This window comes from Rhinolophus hipposideros (assembly GCF_964194185.1).
Source record: "Rhinolophus hipposideros genome assembly, chromosome: 7".
Lineage (NCBI taxonomy): Eukaryota > Metazoa > Chordata > Mammalia > Chiroptera > Rhinolophidae > Rhinolophus > Rhinolophus hipposideros.
In genome coordinates, this window is record NC_138053.1 from 18,898,099 (window position 1) to 18,922,289 (window position 24,191).

Genomic DNA, 24,191 nt, shown 5'->3' on the forward strand with positions numbered 1-24,191 from the left:
TGGACAGACCTGGTCTGGTTAAAGCCCTCTCATGGGTCTGCCCTGAGCTCAGGCCCAACTACTGTGATTCAAAACACCGCTAGGACACTGAATATCACCCACATGGCCTCAAAGGCACCCAGCAAGAAGAAGGTCCTACCAGGCCTTCTTCAATGCCCCCTCATATGTACAGTATATTCTGAATGGCCATTTTGGTTTAGGCTGACTGCGACACCATAGATGGTATAGCCACCCATCAAGTACAATGCCCTCCTATACCTAAAAACCAGACAGCAAGGCCAGATGATGGCTCATCATCAATGTTTGGATGACCCATGAATCACATGAAAACAGCAGAGATTTTAATTCTGCAAAATATTTCACCCTCTGGGCCATATGTCCATCCTTGCACTTCATTGGTTATGAAGCATTTTCTGTTTCCCCACAATGTGACCGTCATCATAGAAACTAGACGAGTCTTCCCACTACAAGAGTCTTGATCACTGCAAAGGTAGAGGAGATTAACATTTTAAATCAGGGAATCATTTCATTCAATGAAAGTTTGGCTTGTATAAACAATTCCCTTTCTCCTCTAAAAACATCCTACCAGAACAGGTATAGGGTATTGGGGGCACAGGATTCCATTTTTATCAAGCTCTATTCCAAAGCACAGCAGGGATTACTCTACTCTGTCCTGCCTCGTCCTGAAAATAGTGCAGGAGACAATGAGGGGGAACATGGGACAACAAGAATTCAGAGCAACAGCCACATTCAACCCAATTATAGTAACCACCCCTGTTCTTTATAAATTTATGATGTATTTCTAACTTTGGCAAAAGTAGCCTAGTTGTTCCGAAGAATCACTACTGACTCTACCCTAACCCAACCTAAAAATATTTGCATGCATTTCATATTTTAAATCATCATTCCCTGGCACAGTTCTTTATTTGAAAAACAAATAGAAGCTCATAGACTAACACTTGCACAGAGTTAAGGATTCAGAAAAAGAAACACTTTTTTTTGTTGTTCTTATTGTTAGGGACATTGTCATTTAATAAACAGTGTCTAATTTAGCACTGCCATAAAATGTGGTGTTAAGACTTCTTAAGTCCATAAAACAAAACAAAACAAAATGCTGCTTAGAATCAGAGAGAAAAAAAGCATTTTTATTAAAGGAGGGAGAATTACATTACTTAGGAAGACAGCAAGAAAAAAAATAAAATATGCAGTTATCTTGAAAGTCCTGAAACAATATCTGTAGGCAACAAGATGATGAAAAACCTTTTGGCATCTGTCAAAATAGTGTAATTCTTGAGTTGCTAAAGGGCTACCTGACAAAAAGTAATCTAAGAATCACTAGATGGACTGGAAATAACTTTTGGGGGTGTCGGGGGGAAATGCTACTTCCAGAAGGCCTTGGATTCAAAAAGACAAGTTACACAGTTTATACCGCTATTCAGGCATATTCTCACTACTTTTAGTTTAAGGTGCTACATGGGCAAGTGAACATTATTTCCCTGTTATCTACCTCTGGAGGGTGATGATTTAAAAGAAGCTAAAAATAAAAGAAGCAATAAGAGAATACTGACTCTAGTTGACACTCACAACTATTCAAATATCCTCTTATTCCATCAAAAAAAAAACAACACAAAAAAAAAACAAAAAAAAAACACCAAAACACCAACACCATAAAATAAGTTTCAATCTGTGTAATAGGAAATGTCAGGTGAAGTGATGGCCTGGAAAAAATGAGAAACCAAAGTGGCTGGCTTTGAGCTTCACACGCGTCAGGCATGTTGAAATGAGTGACAAAGACCTATTCTGTCCAGAAATCCCCCACCCTATTTTTAAGCCTGGAAACTGGTTAGTCATATCTATACTGAACACTTCCTGTCCAGGGGCACAATGATGGCAACCAACTGCCAAGTTTAGTAGCTGCCTGCATTTAGTCAATTGAGTCATTCATGGAATGAAAAACAGCATCAAATGTTAAAAAAAAATCTGGCTTACTGAAGCTTTAAAAGATATACAATGAAAACAGGTTTGACTATTTCACTGAATAGGGATAGATGGTGCCATGGGGGAAAAATACTGAAAACAACAGACAATATTACTTTAAGAGACAATTTGCTGGTAATTTCTGTGATATTCTAGCATACCGCTACCAAATACTATACCAGCTCTCCCACTCCCACCCTCTAGGATTAAATAATCCAATTGACATTCCACATATTCATTTACAAAAATGCCTGAAGACTGCAGACTGTCTCAACAAAATCAATGTATTCCTTTTTTCTTTTAACTTGGTCCAATTGTATATTTTAAAGAAAGGGCCGTCTGAGCGTTTTAAAGAAACAAGTATGCAGAGGACTAAAATATAAACCGGGAATGTAAACTTTATCACTCGTCTAATACCATAGTGTTACATTAAAGAACCCATTTCTGGACAGAAAAGAACACAAAGATTTTAAGAGTGACCCTTACCCCAGCAACCCTGAGGGCTGTGTTAGGCTTCAGCTAAACTGACTCTCCTAACAACAATTATAATTTATCTGATTAACCCTTACACATGTTGAAACAAGTCAGCTAAAGTTCGCTGCTGAGAAAAACAACAAACAGTTCCCCTCCCCCATGCCTGAACCACATGCACAGAGGAGGCAACCCCAAAGCATTCTGGGATAGATAGCAATGACAAGTAATCTCTCTTGTACTTATAGGGTTATCAGCTTGATCATCAAGTCAGAGCTCTGGTGGAGTGAGCCAAATAATTTAAACCAGTCCTGCCCATAAAAACCCTTGGTCTGAAATTCTTCAGTGGGTCTGCTTACCATCAGACTTGTTAACGAGCGAACCCCCCAGAAGTTAGGTTCAGCTTCATGGGAGGGGGTGATGGCTCTCTACCATTCACCAAAAGTTCCATTGGACTTCCAGAAAATAAATGGCACAAACCATCTGACAGCTTTGAAATGACTCCCACAGGCTGGCATTAATGCTTTTCTAATTCATCATCTGCCATTTGCAAGCTTTTTGAGGAAATCATTTTTATAACCTCGTAAGAAAGTCACTAGAAATCCAAGCCAATACAACACAGCCCTCGCTGACTGGCCCCAATTTAGCAGTTGGAAAAGCAGCTGCATTCCTCAATGTCACGTCCTTGTTTATGCGCCCCTGCATTAATCCTGCCTGAGAACTGGAGTGCTTCTGTGTCCTGCAAACACCACTATTTCATGGACTCCAAATCTGTGTCATACGCTGGAGACCAGCACACAATCATACCTCCTGAGAACTACAAAGTCAAACAAAATAAACTGCCAAAACTTCTAATCCGTTATCCTACTTGACTGCTGCTCACCTCTCTAATTTTGCACACTTTTTCTCCTCTTCATTTTAGAGTTATTTCCTTATTTCTCCCCTCCTTTCTCTCTCCACACGCCTACCCCTTCCCTTGGAGGCTCTGCATCAGGCCTGGATCCCACTCACTATTTATTTCATTGGTTTATTTCATTGGTTCCCTGAAATGTCAACACCTGCCAAATGGCCAATCCCTCGACTTCCTTCGCTATTCTGGTCTCCCAGTTCTCCTTTCCTTTCAGTAGGTACTACTTGCCCCTGAAGTCTACCTCCTCGAAAACTCTGCTGAGAGACTCCTTTAATTATTTCCTTTCTCTGAAGAACATGAGTCCAACTTGTGATACTGGGGAGGGGTGCTATTTCATAACTGACTTAATTCTAATCTTAACCCTCAAAAGGTGAAAATGTTTTTAGAAGTGCTTTGACAATAAGGAGAACAGTCAGGGCAGTAATGTTTTCCTTTTATCAAATAACTTTACAAAATGAAAAAGTTCCCTGGGACAAGCCCATCCTTCCCTGCTTTTTTACAGAACGTGAAATGAGTACTTCTTAATCAGGTATAAATAGCATAGGCAGGCCACGGGCAGGTTTTGCCTTTGGGTGTGACTGGAAGCTTCCTTATCTATACAGCATTTCCCAAGTGACGCTATGTAATCCAGCACAAGCATCATCTCACTGGTTCTCACAAGGGACAAGCCACCTAGCATATTTCCACCAATGTGACAACGGCTTACCACCTCAGGAGACATGAAAAATTTCTCAGAATGGCTCAGCTTCTCAGTGTGGCCCAAATCCTATTTAACATTTATAAGACTAAAGTCCTCAGAGCTCCAGATTATGTGTCAATTCTAGGGTATCCCTGGCAGAAGCAGCAGCGGTTTTCCAAGACGTGTGTTCCTGTCACACCAAGAAAAAACACAGGGGAGAGGAAGTAAGGGCAAAAGGAAGGAGAGAAAAAAATACCTAATTCTCAGAGTGGTCAAAGCGTTTTCCCAGGATGAGGAGCTGGATTAAATCTCCTGCCTATAGTCACTTGTCACCCTCACGTACCAGGACTAATTTTGTGTGATGCCACTGGGGGAAATCCGAGGCAATGGAGATCCGGAAGGAATCTGCTGGCAGCTAGGACGTGAAGGTGTACACAAGGGAGACAGATGATGACTATCCAGTCTCCCTTCCTCAGGAGGCTGGGCACTTGCTCACAGCTGGGCACATGCCTCCCTCATTCCCATGATGTGTTCTCATCCCTTAGCACATAAGCTCTTCAAACCTAGGCTCCCAGCTTTTGCTGAGGCCCAAAGAGAAGACAGCAAAGCCAACTTCTACAGAATCTCTCTGCAGACAGGGCTGACCACAGCCTCCATGGAGCTCTCATATTCCTGGCTTCCAAAACCCTTGTTCTCTCCTTGTTTTCCACCTACCACTTCTGAGCTACTCCATTTCTGTTCCCTTCACTGGTTGCATCCACCGCTTTCCCTTGTAAAAGTGGGTGTTTACAGAGGCCCAGCCCTCCTCTCTCTTCAGTCTTTCCCTCAGAGATCAGATAAGGCAATCACCTCTCCCCTTATGACTAGATATTCACACTTTCTTTTACCCAGGCTTGGTACTGTTCTCCAGACCATGGCTTTTTTCAGCCATGGTATTCTTTGGTATTCTTTTTGTTTGTTTATTTGTTTGTTTGTTTGTTTTTATATAAATTTCATTGGAGAATATTGGGGGACAGTGTGTTTCTCTAGGGCCCATCAGCTCCAAGTTGTTGTCCTTCAATCTAGTTGTGGAGGGCACAGCTCAGCTCCAAGTCCAGTCGCCGTTTTTAATCTTAGTTGCAGAGGGTGCAGCCCACCATCCCATGTGGGAATTTCACTGGCAACTTTGCTGAGAGCTCGTGCTCGAACCAGCTGAGCCATCTGGCTCCCACTCCAGAAGCTCAGCTGCAGCTCATTGTCTTCAGTCTAGTTGTGGAGGGTGCAGCTCAGTGGCCCATGTGGGAAAGGAACCGGCAACCCTGTTGTTCAGAGCTCACACTCTAACCAACTGAGCCATCCTGCCACCCCAGCTTGTTATTCTTAAAATACTACTTTGCATCTGCTCTCTTCCAGCTCAAAACCCAACTCCTTACAGCAATTATGTTTCCCTCCTAGAAGGTATCTCAGGCACGCTTTCGTCTAATATCAATGCCTGCATTTTTCTAATGAGGAAACTGAAGTTCAGAGGGACTAATCAGGGATTGAAGGTGGCACAGACAACCAAGGGTAAAGGCAGGAGTAGAACTGGTCTCCTCACTCCCAGTCTGTTACTGAAAGTGTCCCTCTGGGCAGCCTGGCTTCTAGTCTGGCCCCATGAACCACTGCAGTATGGCCCACCAATACCCTCCATGAACCCTCTACTCCACACTACTGTACACTTCCTTCCTTCACACTCCTTTCCTCCCCTCTTGCCTAAAGGGCCAAGCTGAAGTCCCCGCTAACCCCTCTGTGAAGTCACTGCTGCCCATCATGACTTTTGGTGAATACTCCCTCCTTTCGATTCTCAAGATCTGTTGTCTCATGTTCTGAGCTGCACTCATCCTATGTTCCCTCTTATATATGTTTGTCCTATGAATGCACATGTGCTATACTTGATTTCCTGAACCAGAAGTTCTTGGAGGGCAGGGCCTTCCCCTCTCTCTCTCTCTCTCTCTTTCTCACATACACACACACACACACACACACACACACACGCGCGCGCGCGAGCGCCTGTTTCCCCAGGCTCTGCAGAGGAGGTACTGACTCAGTCTACATTTGTTGCTATGAGTTCCCGAAGCCCAGGGAAGGTAACAGCGATTGAGGGAGAGGTGACACCCTGGAAGTAGACACTGGACTGTCCATGGCAAGCAGAATGGCCTGTGCTTCCGGGACACCTCTGGTCCCCAGCTCCTCAGCCTAGCTGAGTGGGACACATGAAAACACATACCTGGGCCAGGTGAGCTGGCATCAAGCACAGATGTCCTGTCAAATGGGCAGGAAAGTTCGTGAGTCGCTTAGTCTGTTCTTGACAGTCAACCATGACTTGGGCAAATAAGGTCTTAAGGCTTCAGAAGCCTAAAGCTATTGTGGTCACTTAGGGCTTTCTGTTTAATGGTCTCTATTTCACCATTTCCTTGGAAGAAACTTTGCTCACAGTTATTTATGAAATTAAATCTTGTTTGTCACTACAAGTGTTACTTCCACACAGGTCCACAGATAATACTACATACACAAATACAAACTCCATGCAACTTCAAAACCATAAATACCACAAAATACCAGCCTAATAACACAGGCTTTGCACAGACTTGCAGATTCTCAGACTACTGCTCACTCAGCAGTTAGTCACTCAGGACACACTACAGCTCTATATCTAACGTTTCTTCAAGGTTCTTAATCCCTGAGAACAAGCTTTAAGCAATTGCTCTTTCAGATATCTTTGTCTGGGGCTGGGGGAACAGTGGGCTGCTGCTCCACAGCCACTTCCTGAGAAAGAACGTGTTCTGACTCCCAGGACGCACCAGGCCTGCAGTGCTCCAGGGAAAACCAGGCTATGAGATGCCCATCAGCTCCTGAAACAGCATGTCCGGTGTCTGAATGCTGACTCCCTTCGCACCCACACACATACACACCTTCTCCCCAAGGACGCGCGCCCCTGCCCAACCAGCACTCTCACTGACTAATTTTCCTGCAGGATGTTCTCCAAGGAATGAAAACAAATGAGCTCACTGGTGAATTGCCTCCCACTCGGTCTATCACTTTTAAAACCAAGGATTTCATAGGATCTATTTGCAGAGCTAAGGTTGATTTCACAATGCCTCCTCATCTTTACATGTAGAAGAAGGTGGAATAGGAAACTGCCATGTGTTCAACCATTCCATTTAAGTTTTGTAAAGTTACCCCAAAGGTAGCCAGATTGGGTCTGTCCTGCTTCGAGGAGATCTCATACAAAAATCCAGGATGCTAAAACCTACATTTGCAAAATTTCTTATTTACCAAACAGACACGAGGGTATTCAAAAGTGTCTGGACATCAATCATCTCTCTGGGCCTTGGTTCCTCGTCTCTAAACTGAAGAGGTTAGACGAAAGGACCTGCAAAGTTGCTTTTAACTCAAAGTCATGGTAACTCTAATTGTATTGTTACAGAGAGTCATTTTAATTACAAAAGGCTTCTCATAGCAGGTCTTTCTTAAATATTACAGATACACATAGTGATTTGACTTTTTAAAAATTCAGCTTCCACGATCTTTTTAGGCACAATCCACTAAATGAATAGGTATACAACTATGCTCATCTCATTGTTTCCCAAGTTGTAAGCATCTTTCTCAAACAGAAGGAACTGTTGACAAATAAACAGTTGGTAGCAAACCCAGGGACCCTGCGTTATTCTGAAATGAAATCACTGGGTCCTGAGATTTTCTGGCCCGCCTGTATTCTCTTTCACCCACCTACTTGTTGGATTATCAACAGCCAGGAGCAGGGGATTTCATCAGCCATGTTTCCCTGATTGTTCCATGGCATCGTAATTTGTAATTCGGGGACAAGAAAGGTGTGACGCATTCTCAGCCTGATAAAAATTTCATAATTGAGGAAGAAAGGGCCCAAATATACATAAGCATATGGAGCTGGGGATGCCAGGCGATGCCAGGTTATCAGTGACATCCATTGGAGAGGAGACAGCAGGCCACAGATCTCTAACCGGACTGTCCACTCTTAGCCCTTGTGAGCACCCCACACTCCAAGGCTAACGGCGACATAAAGGAAACATAATTATATCAATGTCCAGTGTTGTAGAGCACAGGCTGTACCTTTTACCGCAGAGGTGACCTCAAGGTCAGCAGCACCCAGTGCCGTGCCTATCATCAGAGCTGAACCACTGCTTCAGTTCCCTTCCTCTTCATTCCCCCTGCAGAGCAAGGGCTGGGGAAGGGAAGGAAGAGGGGGAAACTAGTACAGTAATGCTTACCAGTGAATGCTATCGCATAAGCTGCCACGCCGCGGGAGGCGAAAACAGTGAGCACACTACAGGGTATGGCAGTTCGTACATAATACCATTGGGCTTTTTGATGATAGAAGAGGGTATTAATAAGTCACCACCGTGAAACAACTGAATTTTTCTATGATAAATGCTCTGCCAGGTATTGGTCCCATTATTTTTAGTGGAGGTCTCTACTTTTTGTCTCCCTGGAGAGTTATAATCCCTAGCAGGTGGGACGACTCTGACCAGAAAGATAAGGTACCTGGAAGGTTCTACAAGGTGGCCTGTTGGTACAACGTGCTTGGGGGACAGCCCTCAGGCATACCTCTGTGCTGGCACCTGGCTGACCTCAGTCACTGGACTGGAAAGCTGACAGATCAAAATAGGCTTCCTGAAAACCCGCCAGGGAACTGGGGACCCAGTTATGACAGACTATAGAGAGTAGTCTGTGGTCTGAGATGGACTCGCAGTAACCTGGAGCCCCAAACTGTTACAGAAATACTGAGGAACAGGTTAGGTGCCTGTTAAATGACACTGAATCCGGGGAGGGCTGTCATTGAGAGGGCAAATGCTTATTGATATTCCCAAGAAATTAACATATTATCAGAAGATATGATGAACCAACCGAGTAAAACACAACTGTGCTGGGGCTCACTCCCTCATGTATACACATCTTGCAGATTTTAAAGAAACGTGAAACCCAGTGGATGCTACAAAGTCACCCAGCTGTGATAACATAACACACACATTACCTGAACCTTGTTTCACATCAGTGACCAGGGGAGACTACACGCTGTCCTCAAGCTGGCCAGTGCCCCAGGCAGTGAGATCCCTCTCTTGCCCCACAGGTACTCGGGTTCCGCTCATTGCAGCGGGCTCCAGGCACCTCCTACCCAGGCCTGCTGGGCTCCCAGCTCTCCTGTGTCACGGCTAGAGCGATGCCCTCATGATTCCCTGTGGGTGCCCCTGAGCAGCACAGAAAGAGCTAAGGACTGGGCTCTTCTCTTTCTCCACCAAGACACCTGGTGTCTCCACTCCTGGCTTCTCAAACTAGTGTACAGATACAGGACCACAGGGAGCATCCTCCCGAGTGCCAAGCTTACCTGAGGATGGGGAGAGCAGCTTTTGGACATTCCTGGAAGTATCGCATCAGGGTTGAAAGCTCAAGTCCTATGGTCAGTCGGCCTCCATTCTAATCCTGATTCTACCTTTTCTAGCTTTGTGTTTTTCAGTATGGTTTTTAACCTCTCTGAACCGCAGTTTGCTTACATTTTACATGCAATTAACACAGAGGGTTATTATATAAGGATTAAATGAGTTAATGTACCTAATCAGATCCTTAGCACCAAGTCTGAAAGAGCTCAATATATTTTTAGCTTCAAAATCGTTTCTGCAGACTTCAAGGCAAGACCCTTTGGTCCCTGATCCCAGCGATAAAAGACACATGCTTTCTTTTGTCTCTGCCATGAAAAGTACTTTAGTGGAGAATTTAAGCAACCCTAACTAGCTTTGGAAGGCACTATTCCTGTAAAGTGAGGCTAGCAGACTTCTAAGCAGTAAAGGTTTCTGCATATCATATAAACTCATTTTAAATTAATTAAGTTGATAATGCTTTACTGGGTCCTAGGTTAAACACTGGGGATTCAGAAAAGAAATACAAATCTGTCAAAAAACTCATAATGAAGTGGAGGCAAAGGAAAAGCAAAGTAGTAACCATAATACATGAAAACATGGTGCAGCTGAGGGAAGTAGAGGGTCTCATGGGAACTCTCTGAAAGAGCAGCGACTCCAAACCGGGTCCAGTTGGTGATGTGACCCACCTGGGGAGAGCCAAGAGAGTGATCCCAACACAGGAAACATCATTTGTGGAGGGAACAAGAAAATAAAGGAACAGGGCCACTCTATGGTTGGACAGACTAGTCTGGTGGTGAGGTAGATATTCACTGCTGTTTTCATGATCCACGTCAGAACTCCCTTCCTATTTCTGGAGAAGTCCTCATTTTGCAAATGGTGGTAGGAGTCAGGCCCCTATCTTCCACTATCAAAGCTGGAACCAGAAGTTCCCTCTCCCCCAGGCAGCAAGGGGCAGGTACACACTCTAGCACTGATGAATCAGATGGTTTATTTCTGGGATGTTTGAATGTCGAGAATGAGCACATATTCAGCCATATCTGGCATCCCCGCAGTGACAGAACTGAAAAATACAGAGGAGGGGAAGGCCATGGTGAGGTCCTTACCAAGTAATTTTTGAGTATGTCCTTGGCTACGTCTCCTGATACACTTTCGGAGGCTAATTCTCCAGCCTTTTTGTGTGAGCTACCCAATATATTTCCAATACATTCTTCTGCGTGTGATAGCAGGAATCGATTTCCATCTCTTGCAACCAAGAACCCTGATAACAAAAGTGGTTATTATACACACCAGGGTACAAATGTGGAGGGCTTGAACCAAGGCAAGGGCAAGGGACATAAAGAGTATGAAGCACCAGGTGGAAGGTGAAGATAAAGGAAAAGGCAGGGTCAAGGACAACCTGCAGACGTATAGTTTGGAAGCCAAAAAGAGAGCAATGATTTCAGTGAAGATACAAAAGGAGGATTGAATTTGTGAAGAGTAGGAAATGATGGGCTCGATTTGGACATGTTGAATGGAAGGTACCTATTTGACATTCAAAGCATGGTGTTCACAGGCTGCTGGCTGTACAGGTGGCTCTGAGAAGAGCCCAAGCTGGAGGTGTAGGAGATTAGAAAGACACAGGTACAAAAGGGAAGTGAAATCAGGAGAGTGTAGTGTCATAGGAACAAGGAAAGTTTAGGATTAGTATCAACTGCTGCTGCAAAAAAAAAAATAAAATAAAAATAAATAAGTCAAGTAAGACCAGGGCAAAACTATGAATGCTGGATCAGTGGTGATTTTAGCACCTGCGAAATCACTGGTGATTTTGGCAATTTCAGTGGAGACTTCAGTGGGATGAGGGATGGCAAAGAATGAGAAAGCAGGAACCATGCCAAAGGTTTTTTTTTAAGGGTTCATTTTAAAGGAGAGATAAATGTCTAAAATTGGACAAAGTGTTGAGAACTGCCTTTTAAACATGGAGATCATTCATCCATTTTACAAAAGATTTAATGATCACTTCATACTGGGTAGATCTTGGAGACAAAAAGAATAAAACAGAGATGGTTTTGCCCTTAAGAGCTTGTGGTTTAGAGAAGAGATGCTACAAATATGGTGAACGCCACTGAGGAAAACAATAGGTGCTCTGAGAATGGGCAGTAAGGGATCCAAATTCAGGTTGGAGGTTCAGAAAAAGCCTCCAACCAGCAGCCGATCAGGAAAAAAGGTCAGGTGCAGAGGCTATTTCGGGCAAAAAGACCAGCACGTGCCAACACCCAGAAGTGGGGAGCTTGAGCATGTCCACACACAGAAAGGAAGAAGCCAAGGAAATGGGGCTGACTGATGTGAGGAGCCCTAGTTGAAAGGAGTGGCCTTCTCCAGTAGGAAGGACACACACCTGTTCCACAGACACCTGGACGGTGGGGGTGGTGACGGTGAGTCTGTCAGTCTGGGAGCAGGAAGTTGAGGGAGTTGTCTAATGGCTACTGTTTTCTTTGTGAAGGAGCAGACCTGATGAGACTTGAGAGAACTAGGTGAGGTGGTGGCGGGAAATGCTATTACGGCCAGAGGAGAAGGAGCCCACCTCGCTCACAGAGCAACCCTGGACTCTTTCCCAAGGGTTCACAAAGCGACCCCTTCCTAACAACAACTTCCTCGCTTCTGGTACCGAAGTTTCAATACCAGGACAGAAGAGCCCTGGATCCCTGGATGGTTAGCACTAGAAAGGTCCTCAGAGCTCTCAACTACCATTCATTTCTCCTACTTCATAATTAAGTAATTTCCTCTACAAGAGGCAATTAAATGGCAAACATGGAGCCATCAACCTATTTCCTCAGGAGACCTCTCATCCACTGGAAACTGTCGCTATCCTTCCTTTCGAGGGCAGTAAAGTGGGCTCCTTCTTTCATTTCTCTTGCTTCCCTATTCATGTGATGCCTGCATATCTTAAGTTTATTCACTTTTAATAACGTGAATCCTGGATTATTTTTCTCTGTTTAATACTGAAGCACAATCACCTATTCATTGGTAAGCAGGCAAAATTAAATCAATTCTTTAGGAGGTGGTTATAGACTGAGGATGGAAGTTCAGTGCTCCTGGCATGGGGTCAAGTCCATTCTAACCTATGATGGCTTAACAATATCCCCAGTCATTTGCTTCTACATTCACTCACATATACAAATATGTTGGCCTCCAAGGACCTCTGGATCTGACTTGATATTTTTTTCAGATTCAACCCCAAACAAAGTATACTAGTCTCGCGCTGCGATTCAGAATAATGACTTAAAAGTATCTCCCGTTACAGCAAATCAGGCATGAAGCATCTGAAGACAATTTCCTTGCCATGCAGACATTGTGAAGAGCTCAAGGTGATCTCACACTGAATGAAGTCTATCAGAAGAGAGAAAAAAAAAAAAAAACAAGGAGAGGGGAAAAAGATCAGTAAGATAACTGAGTTATTTACACAACATAGCTCCTTTCTGAGACATCTGAGTAATGGTTCTATATCTCAGCCAATAATCAGCCTTGCAAGAACTGCCAGGGACACACAGGCGCACATACACACAACACACACACATATATACATGAAAACACATCCTTTACTTCCTGGCAGAAGCTACAATGATTACATCTGTTAAAAAGGTATTTGATCAACCTCCCTCAAGAGCTATTCTGTATCCTACCCTAATTGCCATCCCTAGCACCTCATGTTATTTGAAAAGAAACATTCTGGGCTTTCTGTAAAAATTACAGGGGCCGGATACTCTGCTGCAGATCTGTAGAATGTAAACAAAGACGGTAAGTGGAGGCAAGGTGAGGAACAAGCAAGAGGGGGGAAGTATTAAGGGACCTCTTTACACTCCAGTTTTCAGGCTTACAACCAGAAAGTTGGGCCGGAGGGACGGATGTGGGTGCTGCTAGAGGAAGGTATAATATACTCCAGGATGCTGTTTTTCTATTTTCTCCCCAAACCCTTTTTCCCAAAAGAAAGGAAAAACATGCCTGGGAGAAAATACCAGTTTAAGTGCTACTTGTCATCGACACAAAAGTTCACCATTGGCTTCTCTCAGCCCACTTCCTTTTTGCCTTCTTTCAACTACTTTTGACTTATTATAAAAATTGCTGCTAAAAAGACAGAAAAGAAAAGCATTCATGGCACATCACTCCATCCGGCCAGAGGTCACAGCAAGGAAACATTAGTCCCCCAAGCTCCACATCAAGCTCAAAAACAACACTCCTGGCTGTCATTGTCATTCACTCCGAGCCCGTATTTCTATTAAACAAATCTCTTTTTTACTGACTGCTTCCCTCACACAGCAAAAGAAGGTAACCATCAGTCCACAGAGAGGACATTAGGAAACACAGAGCTTCACTTTGGGAGGAGACTCAGTAAAAGACAGAAGAGGACAAGTTCCAAGGGCTCTCACTAACTGACATCTCCCAAATGGAGAAATGAGGGGTGGAGGGGGGGGGGGGTTCTGCTTCTCAGGCTGCCAGAGCAGCAGTGATTGCCTTGAATTTTACCAGTTTTGTCAAGAGGCAACTTGAAAAAGAAAAGAATTTCACCATCTTGAACTCTCTCCTCTCTTACTCTCTAATTTTCCGCAACTATCCCCACTCCCACCCCCAGTTACAAGAGGACTTTTGTATACATAAAGTTTCAGGAAACAAAGCATACAAACACTCACGCACAAATAAACTCTCCGAACTAACACCAGGGTATAATTGTGTTTTGGTTGGAGCTTTTCCAGCCTTGTCACCCGTTCTCTGTTACGAGTAAATGAAACCCTTTGCTTTGGCAAAGTTAGAAACAAACTCTCCTCAGTTTCAAGCTGCACAAGGCTCCCGTCATCATCTCTCAGCCCCCTGAAAGCCCCCCAACAAAATGAATTCACTGCTGAAAAGCCAGCAAGAGGTGGTGGCGGAGGTGGGGGTATCAGCCAAGTAAGGAGCTTTCACTTCTCCCCCTCACTCAGCTTCCCCTTTTAGCCTGAAACACACGGCATTTCCAATTTCTGAAATCCTATTCAAGAGACTCTCGACTTTGAGGGCTCTTCCGGGGGTTACGGCTATTATCGATTGTGCTGAGCACATTTTGCATTCTTGGAGTCAATAGGGGGGGGGGGGCGTTCCGTTTCCAGAGATCTGAAAAACAGCCTCAAGTGGGGCTGGCTGAGCTAGGTCCGACTCTTCCTCCCATCCCCTCTGAACTGGTGCGGGGGTGAGGAGGGTACAGGGTTGGGCATCTGTAGCTCTAATCGAGCTGCGAAGGCGCGGGGGAAGCGGACAAAGTCCCCACCGCTCACTCTACAACGGGCATCTGCTCTCCTGCTACACCCTTCCTCCCCATTCCTCCGCTGAACTTGGCCGGACCCCAGACAAATCAAAATCATACCTTCCTTGGATTCTTCGACTTCTGAGTGCATGGTGTCAGGGTGACCCGCTGCGGGACCGGTTACCTCTGAAATGGCACTCGGACCCGCGGCGCAAGTTCACTCCGCAGCCAAACCCCAAACGCAACGGAAAATAAAAGGAAGGAAAGCCACTAAAATCAAAACCTCCCCGGGGAGGGAGGGCTGGTTCTGGTGCACGGATTTTTCAGGGGGAAAGTTCTGCAAGAGTGACGAATCGCGTCTCAGCTGGGCAGCCAGAGTCCGCCCCCCGGGGCGCGCGCCCCAGCGGGTTGCAGGGAGGAGGCCACCGGCGAGGCGGGCGGGCCAGGGCGCACGCAGGTGAGGAGGAGGGCGGGGGAGGCCGGGCAGAGGGCTGCTGTGGGCCAGCGTGACTGAGACTGGCTAGGCCAGCGAAATGCATGTGCGGTAAGGAACAAAAAACCTTCATCTCAGCGCGCGCTACAGTGTTACAGAAATAACGAATACATAGGCAGTAAAAGAAATGCTTCTGAATCTTTGGGTTATGTTTTCCGACGCTCGTTTCACTTTCCTCGTCTTGTAAACGCCAAAAACTTGAGGATTGTAAAGCTGCTAGGTTTTGAATGTAGTTTGCTGGAAAATACTGTGGCTATATATTGGTCCATGTGGCTGGAAGGACCTGCTTCACAAGCCCAAGTGGCAGGGGTGGGGTGGGGGCCCTTCTGGAGAAAGTAGGGGCGGGCTCCACCCCCTACCTTTTCCTGGGAAAAGCAGACAAGGCCAACTCATTCAGGGCGAGCACTCATTCAGGGCCAACTCAACTATTACCTGGGCGAGCACTCTTACTCAAACCCAGTCCAGATAAGCTAACTGCCCTGTAGGTACCCCAAAGGGCTGTCCTCACTTGGAGAACACTGTAAAGTCTTGTTTTTTCCCCTCAAAGTGGGGACCGGAGCTTGTCACCGATATACCTGTCTTATGGTCAAATTGTGCAGAGCACTAGTTTTATTACCAATTGTTCAGGATTGAGAAATTCTTTTCCTTTTCCAGTTGCCTCTTGACAGAAGGCAAACTGTCTTCTGTCAAGAAGGCAACCCCCCCCCCCAAACCCCATTTCTCCATTTGGTAGATACCAGTTAGTGAGAGCCCTTGTCTTCTGTCTCTTACTGAAAAAGTGTGGCATATTACTTCAATTATAGATGAATGTCCTCAAATCATATACCTGAAATATCAATGAGGAAAGTGTGAGACAAGCTGTATTCTTTTAGTAAACTTATTTTTCAGCCACTTACTTTTTCGTAATTTCCCATTTTTAAGTGGGCAAAAAACAAGAGGACAGGCACTGTGATAAATTTAGTGAAGAGGATTTAAAGAGCCTGAAATAAATTTAGTTCTGCCGTCTATTATTTCTATGACTTAGGGCAAATTACTTAACCTTTCTGGGCCTCCCTTTTCTCATCTGGAAAATGAGGATGAAAGTATTATTTACTTCACAGATTTATGTTTGGTATTAAATAAGGTAATATAAGCAAAAAGTGATTTGAAAACCATAAAGTACTACAAAGACTATTATAAACTATCACACCATTAAAAATAAACTTTGATAAAAGATACTCTTGGGTTTTATTTCAACAATGGGTTTCAACAGAAAAAAAAAAAGTTGTTTGCGGGTAAAAGAGATCAAATATATGGTGATGGAAGGAGAACTGACTCTGGGTGGTGAACACACAATGTGATCTGTGGATGATGTAATACAGAATTGTACACATGAAACCTATGTCACTTTACTAACCATTGGCACCCCAATAAACTTTAAAAAAGAAAATAGAAAAACAGTTATTTATGCTATTCACAAGCAGTGGAGGCTATTATAAAGATTAATATAAGGCCCAGATATTAAATCACTTCCAAATGCTGAGTGATTCTAACATGCCTAAGACTCCAAGCAGAATTTTATCTCAATTTCACTGAAAGGGCGGGATGATGAGAGGAAGACATAGCCAGTCAGAGAGGAGAGAAGAGGAGAAACATCTGGAAAATATCAATATTGTAGAGCCTCCGGAAAACTGACCTCACCACCAAAAGGGTAACGGGCTGCAGGCACCCTCCTGAAAGTCACATTTAACTGCAAGGTCACCTCTAGCATACATCGTAGGTTAGGAGCTGCTAAGATGTGTACCTCCATTCAGTAACCTCATACATCTGGAGGAGACAAAAGGATCATTCCGAATCCAAACAGATACACCCTCAGCAGTCAGAAGCGACCTCTTCTGTCCTGTCCAGGGCAAGGACATTCTGGGAGCCGCCCACCCACACACACAGCATCTGTCCGCACAGCAGCCCAGATGTCCACAGATGTCCACTGGGAACCCTGCAGGATATCGCCAGGGCTGTACTCCTCACACATAAACTAGCTCCCATTCAGCTATAATTGAAATAAGATGCAACACCTTTTCAAGGTGACGACCATGCAAATTCAGATCACCCAAATTCCAGGCCCCATCCGCCATAGGCAGAACTCACTTTCAACCTCTTCTTTCAGAAAATGCCCCCATAAGAATTATTTTATTAAATGTTCTTTTGCAAGTCTAATTACACACAAACCACTAAAGGTGTGTTAAAATACATGCACTTAATGTCCTACTTGTTTTTCCACTTGGTTCACAAAAAGGCCTTCAGCCCTACTCGGGTTAGCCAAGGAGAAAAACTGATGAATGAACAGTTCAAATGCTGCCACATCAGCCTTGAAATTCAATTCAGAGTCATTTCAGCAGCTAGGGCGATCTGTGAACATTCACCATGATCGTCAGGAAACCTGGAGAGAAACTTAATGCCCTGGTCTAGCTCAAGTGCAGGGAATGTTTGGCTCATTTTGAAAGACTGTATGTGGACAAGGCTGATCCTGCCGAGTCCATATAACCTCAAAGCCATCAGCCCTGGGCACACTTCGCTGGCCCATGCCCCCACTCTGCAAAATGGTGACAAAGGTCAGCCGCTTCTTTGGGGCTTTCCTGGTCTTCTGCAGCTTCCTGATATGTACTAGGTCGGTCACGTCACTTGATAGTACGCTGTATTTGTTCAAAAGGGGATTAGTTCCTTTCCCTAGTGAATATGCTCCAGTACACCGTAATGATTTCTGATCTCCTGTAGGTGGAGCCTGTTCACTCTTCTATGTTCAAGAAACACTACTATCTGTTTAGTGCTGCTTGGAATGCGCTTGGGAGTCATACCAACCATCTATGATAGACAACCTGATACAAAATAGCAACTAAGTTAGCAACGCTTCTCATTTAATACCAAACTGCATCTAAATACTATGTTGAACCCCTGTCAAGAATGAATCTCTCACCTTCTGTGTCAAGATGGGAGAGAGAGTTAACATGCTGGCAAAGATGCTTATGGTTTTTTCATTCATTCAGTCATTATCAAATATTGACATGTGCACAGGGAAAGGGGCCCTGCTCACGTGGAGCTTACTGGTTATCATTTTGCTAATTTTGGGCACCAACCTAAAGAACTGAACCTTCCATGTGACCTTGGTCCTAAGGAAGATTTAGTAACAAATACCACCTCCAAACTGAGCAGCTTTACCACAGAACAGCTGAGACAAGTCTCCTCTTAAAGGATATCTCAATAAAGCTGTTTAAAAAAAAAATTTCAAAAGCTTGGGCTTTGGGGTCTTTTGCTTCCAGTTACTCAGATGTCTGTTAAGAACAGGGGAGGTCAGCAAGTTTTCAAACTCACACATATGAGCAGACCAGCAGAACTGGGAAAAGAAGATTGCAGTTCATCCAGGAGGCATCACATACTCTGCTCACATGTAAGAATGTTGTATATTCTCGGCAGTGAAAAATACTAAGCATCTCTGCAAATTAGTCACATACCTACAGCTTCTAGGTCATAAGAACCTAGGTCACAGAAACATCATTTCATCAATATTGTTTATATCTACTCTTCTGACAAGAGACTGAATCAGTACATATAACATTTTAGGTCAAAGGTAAAAAAAAAAACAAAGTTGTTTATACTTGGTATAAAAAGTAGCTTTCTTCTTTTGACTTTGAGGCTTTCCTCAACTCTGTATTATTGATGGCTATACCCTTGAAAGGCTTTGAAGACTTCAATGACCTACATACATATAATGTTAGTTTTCAATCTCTCTCCTCACATGTGGGAATCTGTGTTCTGCTCTGACTCGGCTGGGAGTGCAGGTGTTGCATTCTTCTCATCCTCCTCAGATACGCTTGCATTTAACCTTCCAAAAGAGAGATGGGGCTAAATGGGTGTCTCTCCACAGTCCCTGCCTGGCTCAGGTGATGTCACTCTCCTTGTCTTAAAGTTTTGTTTATCAGAATGGAGAAGGGGACGCTCATACAGTGCAGGTCACTTATGCACCTTCTCAGGAGGCCAAGCCCTAAGCCTGAAAAGGTCTTATGCTTATGGATTGCTGGGTCCTGAAGTGAGCTGGGGAGCCTGAAGGTAGCAACGGAATGAGGCAGAACTGCTGTGAATCACGGAAGAACCCTGAGGGTAAGTGTGGAGATGGAAGAGGGAGAAAGCTGCCTCCCAGGGCCCTGCCTGGGAGTTTGAAGTCTGTTATGGATAAACCCTCTCCTCAGTCTCCTCATTACATCTTCAGTAAACCCCCCATGCTCGCTGGTACTCTGGGTGTGAGTGGAGAATTCTGAGGGAACGGGAAGAAGTGATGAAAGTTGAGGTGAGCACACTCATGGGGACAACACATCTGGATGCAGTTGTTTCCGAAGCTTCTATTGTTTACTTTTATTTCTCTCCTAAGAAATCTTCCTTGCTAAAAAATCTTTCAGCAGATGATTAAACATATATATATACACACACACACACACACATTCTCTCTCTCAAAATCAGGTCTGAAAACATTATCTGAAGAATTTATGACCCATGGTCTTTCTCTTATAATACTTAGCAATGACGCCTTCCCTTTATATAGGTTTTACTCAGATTTCCCAATTAGCTCCCTTGGGTCATCGTACCCATTTTACAGACATGTAATTAAAGAAAGGGAGGTTATGTAATTTGCTCAAGGTCACAAAACTCATAATGTTCTTTAGACTACAGTAAATAATACAGTCTTGGCTTCATGTGTCCTATATTCAGACTTTCTCACTCTGTTATAAACTACTCATGTAAAATTCAAGCCCTTTATTTTGCAGAAGGATGACTCGACGATTTCCATATCAGGAGGTTTCCAAAGAGTTTGAGCTGGCCATAGCTGCTCACATAGCTCGGTTCGAATGCTTATTCAAACAGTTACTCCATTTCTGATATCCAGTGCTTTCAATCAGCTGTAAGTTCAATAGATTCTATTTATTCAGGTACATGAAACTACAAAATTTTTTTTTCTTTTTTAATTAACAGTTCATTCAGGACCCAAACTAACCCTCCTCTGATATGAGGATGCCCGGAGCAGGAAAAAGAACACCAGGCACAATCTCAGAGACTTGGGCCCGATTCCCATAAGCCTAGTAAGCACTCCCTCATTTGCACGAGGATGTTTTGTTTTTGTTTTCCCTATTCATTCTTCTCTCATTCTGATTCTAAAAGTGGGCAAGCCATTGCACCTCTGAGCTTTGTGCATATGAAGATAATGCCACTTATCTAACAGGGTAGAAACAATGAAATGAGTCAAGAACATGATGAAGCACTGAAAATTACAAGAGTCCCCCTTCATCGCTTTCCCAAATACTTTTGTGAATAAGGCCAGATTGTTATAAGCTATGGAGCATCTATTTGGAAGCCCTAAATGCTGGCCCTACCGTGTGTGGTTCAGGGATTGAAAGTGAAAATGAAAGGACTGACCTTCTTCACTATGCCCAGGTTAATGGGGTGACCATTAGATGGGGAAACCATGAAAGACTACACCAGGGATTCACCGGGAAGAAGAGAGGCAGGGCTGAGACCGGGCCCGGAAGGCATGGTGTCACATTTGACCTACCAATCCCTGGCTGTCCTTTAGAAAAGCAGCGGGAGGAAAAAGTGGTCCATGATCACAGTCGCAGAAACTCAGGCTTCGAATGAACCTCAGAGGTCAGTCTAATCCTCTCCCTGGCTGGCAAAGCTACCTCCTAGACACATCACAGGCAATAAGCACTCATCCAGGATCTCCGTGATGACCTCTATTAACAGAAACTCACTCCTTTCAGAGACAGCCCCATTTCCTTTCTAATCATTAGAAAGTTCCTTCTTCTAATGAACGGAAATTCAACTTTAAGGGGAGTGATTGTCAAATTATTTCCACTCTAACCATTGCCTTTGCTCCTTAAAGCAAGGGAATAATTGTGTGATGAGATAAACATAGATCTTTAAGTGAATTTTCTTTTTCACAGCCTAGTGGAGACCCCCACCCACCCACCGTATTGGCTAGCGGGTTGCAGTTGAATGCAATGTGAGACAGTTATGCAACTTTCCAGTGCCAGCCACACATCTGTTATTGATTATTGTGAAGAATTCAGAAGCCAGCAGCTCTGGTCAACGCAGCAACAGTGACAATCTCTTTTCTCTTCTGTGTGCTCACTCTAAGGGGGTAGAAACCGATGCCAAGACAGGGTGGGTAATGGGCCCTGCTTGATGGTATCTGAGCAGTTAAGAGCTTTATTTGGGTTTCTGAACAGAATCTGAAATCCACGAGAAAACAAAATTAGTGCTCCATATGTGGAATTTGGACCATAGACTCCTGGTCTGAGATCTGTTTGAAAGTCTCAGGCATTCCAAGTTGTCATAATTTGATTTTTACATTGGATTTCTGACTTGGGTAGAATCTCTATTAAGTTTAACATTTGTGCCAACTAGTCACTGTTTAGGAGACAGAAACGTCTGCGAGGCAAAGCGACAGGGCTGGACAAGCTTCCCAGGTAAAAGCAGCCAAGGCTGAAACTCAACAGGCAAACTCAGCAGGAGGTAAAAATGTGAACCAAAGCATAACTTATCCAAACAGCGTTGGTGGGGGACGGGGGGTGAAGAGAGGCACGGATCAGAAGTTTTTCCATTTGAATAAGTCAGGTTATGAAACTTAAGTTATTCAGCGTCTCCATAAAGAAGAGCTACAGAAATATGTAAGAGTTATGATTTACGCAACTGTAGACATCACCAAAATGAATGGCTTTTCTAGAAAACTGCGAATATGAACAGTGTGCTTGACTACCTCCCAAACATGGGTCTTATTAAGCCCATTCATTTCCTAATAGAAACAGAAGAGGCTAGAGGAAAAAAAAAAATCACTAATTTCTGAATCTAACATCTATTTCAACAGAATTTTTACTAGTGAATTCAGCAAAGTCCCATCATGTGCCATTTAACTTTCTCAATTTCAACTATGTACACCAGCCCAAAACAGATAGAAAGAGAGAGAAAAATAAGCCTCTAAACGGTACGTCAAGCCACCATTCCCACTGAATGAGTTAATGCTGCAGAGGAAGCAGGAGAGGGATTTGCAGGTAACCTCCCGGACTCCTCTTGTCTCTGCGTCGCCTCCCACACTGCAAGCATCTCAGGCACTGAGGGTGAACGTTGTGACTGAGGCTATGTATTTCTTTCAAATCAAAGTGCCTCTAAAGACAAACCAACTGTTTCATCTCGTCCCAAAGAAACAGTGACCTGTTCCAATGCTGAAGGAAACATTGATACAATAAGTCTTATACTTACTGGAAGATAGTATATTATTCTCCAATCTGGTAACTTCCTAAGAGGTTTTCAAAAATAATATTGACCCCACACAATTTTCACTTTACACCTGATTCTTCTATACTCTTCATCAAATCACATCTTAGATTCTCCTATCTTAAGAGCAGTGTGGTCAGAGTAGCTGAAAGAGACTCACGATGTTAGACCCAAGACCCCCAAAGTGTGTGCCATCGTCCCTCGGGGTACAATAGCAAACTCACAGGGGTGTTGCAGGATATTTTAAATTTTGAGGGAAACATCGCAGTATTCAACATTTCTCAGACACTGCATGAATTAGTAGATTAAGCTAGTTCACAGTGTAACATGAGATTGTGCCATGTTTTGTTTGATGCCATCACTGCTTTGCAAAGCTAGGTTGGTGGTTGCTGTGACAAAAAGCAAGTCTTATGTGAAAGTAATGTGGAACAGCAAATTAAGGTAGTGGGATCCAATCTGATTTCAAGGTTTGAGAAGTTGTGAGGTGGCCAGTGATCAATTTATTGCCTCACAGCTCCAAATTCACCCTCATTACCTGCTGTGAGAAAATAAAGATAGGACTTGAAGTATTTTTTTCTTTTGCCAGCTGGCACAATTCTAAGCTTGGTCAGTAAAGCGCACCGTGGAGACATTACAGGAAGAACTTTCCCTTCCGGGTGCGGGTGTGGTCTTGCTGCAAACTCCTCCAAGCACACAGGCCACCTCAGCACCCACTTCCTAGAGCAAGGGCACCTCCTTAGGCAGCTGGCTCCTGCTGGACCTGTGGGCAGCACCACTCAGCCTCCAGCAGCAGCCTTCTCAGGTGGTTTTGTAGTAGAGTGCCCCCAGGGAGAAACCTCCCAATAAACAGATTTCCCCAGCATCCTAGGGGGTAGATTTCCAGCAAGTTCTAGCAGCACAGCACCACAAGGACTTCTCTGCCATCCAAGGAGCCATAGCCAGCCATCCTTTCTGCAGCAAGGTCTGGAGTGGAAGAAAAGGAAGCTCGTGCTTGGAGTTCTATCTCAAACTCGATGGAATTGGCTGCTGCTTGGATTTGCTATTCCTCTGTTCTTTGCTTCCTAATAATAGCCAGCCCTCATCAAGAGTAGTATTTCTTTCTTTTTTTAAAATAGCTTCTTGTCTTTCTTGTTATTATTGTTAATTGTGGTAAAATACACATCACATCAAATTTACCATCTTAAACATTTTCAAGTGTGCGGTTCACTAGTATTAAGTGCATTTACACGGTTGTGCAACTCTCACTACCATCCACTTCTTTTCCTCTTGCGAAACTGAAACTCTGTACCCATTAAACACTAACTCCCCAGTCTCCCCTCCTTTTAGTCCCTGGCAACCACCATTCTACCTTCTGGCTCAGAATTTGACTACTATACGTACCCCACATATGTGCAATTACAGAGCATTTTCTCTTATGTGACTGGCTTATTTCATTTAGCATAGTGCCCTCAAGGTTTATCCAGGTTATAGCATGTGTCAGAATTTGTGTCCTTTTTAAGGCCAAATGATTTTTCATTGTACGTATATACCACATTTTGTTTGTCCATTCATCCGTCAATGGACACATGGGTTGTTTCCACCTTTTAACTATTGGAAATAATACTGCTATCAACATGGGTGTACAAATACCTGTTCAAGTCCCTGCTTTTGGTTCTTTTGGGTACATACCCAGAAGTGGAATTGCTAGATCATATGGTGAT

At 44.0% G+C, this 24,191-nt stretch overlaps 1 protein-coding gene across 2 annotated transcripts in view; it reads right to left on the minus strand.

The window, feature by feature from the left end:
* The window catches only part of TNFAIP8 (TNF alpha induced protein 8), a 114,519-nt gene that overhangs the window by 24,519 nt on the left and 65,809 nt on the right, over positions 1–24,191 (minus strand). Inside the window, exon 1 of one of the 2 annotated variants that reach the window (XM_081053134.1) lies at positions 14,820–15,126. The exons of the other annotated variant lie outside the window; for it this stretch is intronic. Within the exon in view, the coding sequence (XP_080909260.1) occupies positions 14,820–14,850 (31 nt within the window). The 5' untranslated portion in view covers positions 14,851–15,126. Of the gene's footprint in view, positions 1–14,819; positions 15,127–24,191 lie in introns of those variants that run through there. 2 annotated transcript variants of the gene reach the window in all.